This window comes from Oncorhynchus mykiss, chromosome 19 (genome assembly GCF_057628025.1).
Source record: "Oncorhynchus mykiss isolate SJ-2025 chromosome 19, ASM5762802v1, whole genome shotgun sequence".
Taxonomy (NCBI): Eukaryota; Metazoa; Chordata; class Actinopteri; order Salmoniformes; family Salmonidae; genus Oncorhynchus; species Oncorhynchus mykiss.
Window position 1 is genome coordinate 6,415,001 of NC_143040.1, and position 5,000 is coordinate 6,420,000.

Here is a 5,000-nt window from a genome sequence, read left to right on the forward strand (position 1 = left end):
GACACACACACACACCCACACACACACATAGAGAGAAAGTCATCTGAGTGGAGCTCCCTTGTGTTGTGATGAATTGATAAGTAAAGATATTCAGGGTTATTTAATATACCATGTGTCTGATAACATATTTTACTACCACTTTTAACCTGTGTGTGTGTGTGTGTGTGTGTGTGTGTGTGTGTGTGTGTGTGTGTGTGTGTGTGTGTGTGTGTGTGTGTGTGTGTGTGTGTGTGTGTGTGTGTGTGTGTCTGTGTGTGCGCACTCTTGTCCTTTTCACCTTGTCCCAGTAATTTATCTACTTCATAAATACTGCTAGCGAGGGTTGCACCTATAACTCACTATTTAAAGAAACACACACACACTACAATGTCATATGGAGATCTAGGCGATGTCATATCTCTACACCTGGAGATAGCAGTGATGTCATATCTCTATGTCTGGAGATAGCCGCGATGTCATATCTCTATGTCTGGAGATAGCGTTGATGTCATGTCTCTACATCTGGAGATAGCAGTGATGTCATGTCTCTACATCTGGAGATAGCAGTGATTTCATGTCTCTACATCTGGAGATAGCAGTGATGTCATATCTCTATGTCTGGAGATAGCGTTGATGTCATGTCTCTACATCTGGAGATAGCAGTGATGTCATGTCTCTACATCTGGAGATAGCGTTGATGTCATGTCTCTACACCTGGAGATAGCGTTGATGTCATGTCTCTACATCTGGAGATAGCAGTGATGTCATGTCTCTACATCTGGAGATAACGTTGATGTCATGTCTCTACATCTGGAGATAGCAGTGATGTCATGTCTCTACATCTGGAGATAGCAGTGATTTCATGTCTCTACATCTGGAGATAGCAGTGATGTCATATCTCTATGTCTGGAGATAGCGTTGATGTCATGTCTCTACATCTGGAGATAGCAGTGATGTCATGTCTCTACATCTGGAGATAGCAGTGATGTCATGTCTCTACATCTGGAGATAGCGTTGATGTCATGTCTCTACATCTGGAGATAGCAGTGATGTCATGTCTCTACATCTGGAGATAGCAGTGATGTCATGTCTTTGAACCCTTCAGGGAGGTTTATTTATTTATCAGGCGCTCACCCCTATCTGTCTGTCTGTCTGTCTGTCTGTCTGTCTGTCTGTCTGTCTGTCTGTCTGTCTGTCTGTCTCATCTGGGTTATGTATGTTCTGTGTGTATATTCAATCTCTCTCTCTGTCCTGTCGGGTTATGGTAAATCCTCAACCATTCTCTATCCCTCTGTATATAAGGCATGTTTTTTATCCCTCTCCCTCATTCCCTCTCTCCCTCCCGTGCTTACTACTGGGCTTTTGGCATGTCTGATTTATGTTCCCTCTCTCTCTCTGTCTCTCTCTCTCTCTCTCTCTCTCTCTCTTCCTCTCTCTCTCTCTCTCCCCCTCTCTCTCTCTATCTCTCTTCCTCTGTCTCTCTCTCTCTCTCTCTCTCTCTCTCTCTCTCCTCTCTCTTCCTCTCTCTCTCTCTCTCGCTCTCTCCCCCTCTCTCTCCTCTCCCCCCTCTCTCTCTCTCTATCCCCCTCTCTCTCTCCCCCCCTCTCTCTCTCCCCCTCTCTCTCGCTCTCTCTCCCCCCTCTCTATCCCCCCCTCTCTCTCTCTCTCCCCCTCTCTCTCTCTCTCCCCTCTCCCTCTCTCTCTCTCTCCCCCTCTCTCTCTCTCTCTCTCCCCTTCTCTCTCTCCCTAACCCCATCTCTCTCCCCTCTCTCTCTCTCTCTCTCTCTCTCTCTCTCTCTCCTCTCTCTCTCTCTCTCTTCTCTCTCGCTCTCTCTCTCTCTCTGTCTCTCCCCCCTCTCTCTCTCCCCCCTCTCTTCCTCTCTCCCCCTCTCTCTCTCTCCCCTCCTTTCTGTCTCTCTCCCTCTCTCTCTCCCTCTCTCTCTCTCTCTCTCGCTCTCTCTCTCTCTGTCTCTCCCCCCTATCTCTCCCCCCTCTCTTCCTCTCTCCCCCTCTCTCTCTCTCCCCTCCTTTCTGTCTCTCTCCCTCTCTCTCTCCCCCCTCTCTTCCTCTCTCCCCCTCTCTCTCTCTCCCCTCCTTTCTGTCTCTCCCTCTCTCTCTCCCCCCTCTCTTCCTCTCTCCCCCTCTCTCTCTCTCTCCCCTCCTTTCTGTCTCTCCCTCTCTCTCTCCCTCTCTCTCTCCCCCCTCTCTTCCTCTCTCCCCCTCTCTCTCTCTCCCCTCCTTTCTGTCTCTCTCTCTCTCTCTCTCCCTCTCTCTCTCCCTCTCTCTCTGCAGGTGTTGGTTGCGGTTGGACACATATTTTATATGGAGTTTCATAGGCCCTGCCACGCTCATAATAATGGTAAGACACACACACACACACACACACACACACACACACACACACACACTGTATATTCCTACTTTGAAAAAGAACTGGGTTTTAAGTAGTGCTTAATCTGTGTGAATGTATGCAGGGACTTTATTATACTGTAAGAAGAGAGAGCTGATACTGTGGCTATATACCTTAATAATAATTATGATACTGTGGTTATATACCTTAATAATAATTATGTTACTGTGGCTATATACCTTAATAATCATTATGATACTGTGGTTATATACCTTAATAATCATTATGATACTGTGGCTATATACCTTAATAATAATTATGTTACTGTGGCTATATACCTTAATAATAATTATGTTACTGTGGTTATATACCTTAATAATAATTATGATACTGTGGTTATATACCTTAATAATAATTATGTTACTGTGGCTATATACCTTAATAATCATTATGTTACTGTGGTTCTATAACTCCATAATAATTCTGGTTCTGTGGTTCTATAACTCCATAATAATTCTGGTTCTGTGGTTATATAAGTCCATAATAATTCTGGTTCTGTGGTTCTATAACTCCATAATAATTCTGGTTCTGTGGTTCTATAAGTCCATAATAATTCTGGTTCCGTGATTCTATAACTCCATAATAATTCTGGTTCTGTGGTTCTATAACGCCATAATAATTCTGGTTCTGTGGTTCTATAACTCCATAATAATTCTGGTTCTGTGGTTCTATAACTCCAGAATAATTCTGGTTCTGTGGTTCTATAACTCCATAATAATTCTGGTTCCGTGGTTCTATAACTCCATAATAATTCTGGTTCTGTGGTTCTATAACTCCATAATAATTCTGGTTCTGTGGTTCTATAACTCCAGAATAATTCTGGTTCTGTGGTTCTATAACTCCATAATAATTCTGGTTCCGTGGTTCTATAACTCATAATAATTCTGGTTCTGTGGTTCTATAACTCCATAATAATTCCTTCTCCAGGATTTTAGTATATTTCTCATCCATACCTCTCATATGGAACACCTACAGTGGGGCAAAAAAGTATTTAGTCAGCCACCAATTGTGCAAGTTCTCCCACTTAAAAAGATGAGAGAGGCCTGTAATTTCCATCATAGGTACACTTCAACTATGACAGACAAAATGAGAAGAAAAAAATCCAGAAAATCACATTGTAGGATTTTTAATGAATTTATTTGCAAATGATGGTGGAAAATAAGTATTTGGTCAATAACAAAAGTTTATCTCATTACTTTGTTGGCAATGACAGAAGTCAAACACTTTTTGCCCACTGTGTATGTATTCATCAGTAGCACACAGAACATAGTGGCTGTGTGTAGTGAATAGGATGACAGAACATAGTGGCGTGGTAGTGAATAGGATGACAGAACATAGTGGCGTGTGTAGTGAATAGGATGACAGAACATAGTGGCGTGTGTAGTGAATAGGATGACAGAACATAGTGGCGTGTGTAGTGAATAGGATGACGGAACATAGTGGCGTGTGTAGTGAATAGGATGACAGAACATAGTGGCGTGTGTAGTGAATAGGATGACAGAACATAGTGGCGTGTGTAGTGAATAGAATGGCGGTGGGACGAAGCCTTAGTTAGCAGCAGGATGTCCATCCAACGGTTCTATTCCCAGAATCCATCTTTCCAAAGTTCCTTCCTTCTTTCTCAGAAAAGTTCTTTATTTTCCATTGTCAGCGGAATGTTCACAGGACTTCTGGTGTTCTAGAATGTTCCGCTGTGCTTTGTTTGAGCCAGACAGGATATACATATATATATATATATATATATATATATATATTATGAGAGAGAGAGAGAGAGAGAGAGAGAGAGAGACAGAGACAGAGACAGAGAGAGAAGAGAGAGGGAGACAGAGAGAGAGAGAGAGGGAGGGAGATAATGAGGATGACACTGAACCAATAGGTGGATGTCAGTGTGTATTCAGGGCTGCCTGTGCTAGTAAACTCACCACAGAGATAACACCAAGGCAGCTCTGACAGCCAGCCAGAATGTGTAGGAGGAACGCAAGCACTCACACACACAACACACACACACACACACACACATAGACTCATACACACACACACACACACACACACACACGCATACACACAAACACACACGCATACACACATACACACACACACACACACATACACACAAACACACACACACACACACAGACTCATACACACACATCCATACACACACACACATACACACACTCAGACACACACTCAGACACACACACACACACACACAGACAGACACACACAGACTCATACACACACACACACAGAGACACACACAGACTCATACACACACACACAGACTCACACACACACAGAGACTCATACACACACACACAAATAACCAGAGAGAGGTGTAGAACGTGTAGAGTGAACTGTAGGACCTGATGAAAATCCCCCAGAGTAAAATCTCCCAATCTGGCCACTGAATATAGGATATATTGGTTCATCACATTTACTGTTTATTTACATGTTTATTGTACATACATCTACATAGAGTTCATTCAGAAAGTTTTCAGACTCCTTCACCCCATAATGACATCACAATACCCAATAATGACATCACAATACCCAATAATGACATCACAATACCCAATAACGACACCACATACCCCATAATGACATCACA

At 43.1% G+C, this 5,000-nt stretch overlaps 1 protein-coding gene across 1 annotated transcript in view; it reads left to right on the forward strand.

Moving 5' to 3' along the window:
* The window catches only part of LOC110516808 (adhesion G protein-coupled receptor L3), a 361,807-nt gene that overhangs the window by 334,536 nt on the left and 22,271 nt on the right, over nt 1–5,000 (forward strand). The window contains 1 exon segment of the mRNA XM_090211801.1: nt 2,272–2,338. Within this exon segment, the coding sequence (XP_090067927.1) occupies nt 2,272–2,338 (67 nt within the window).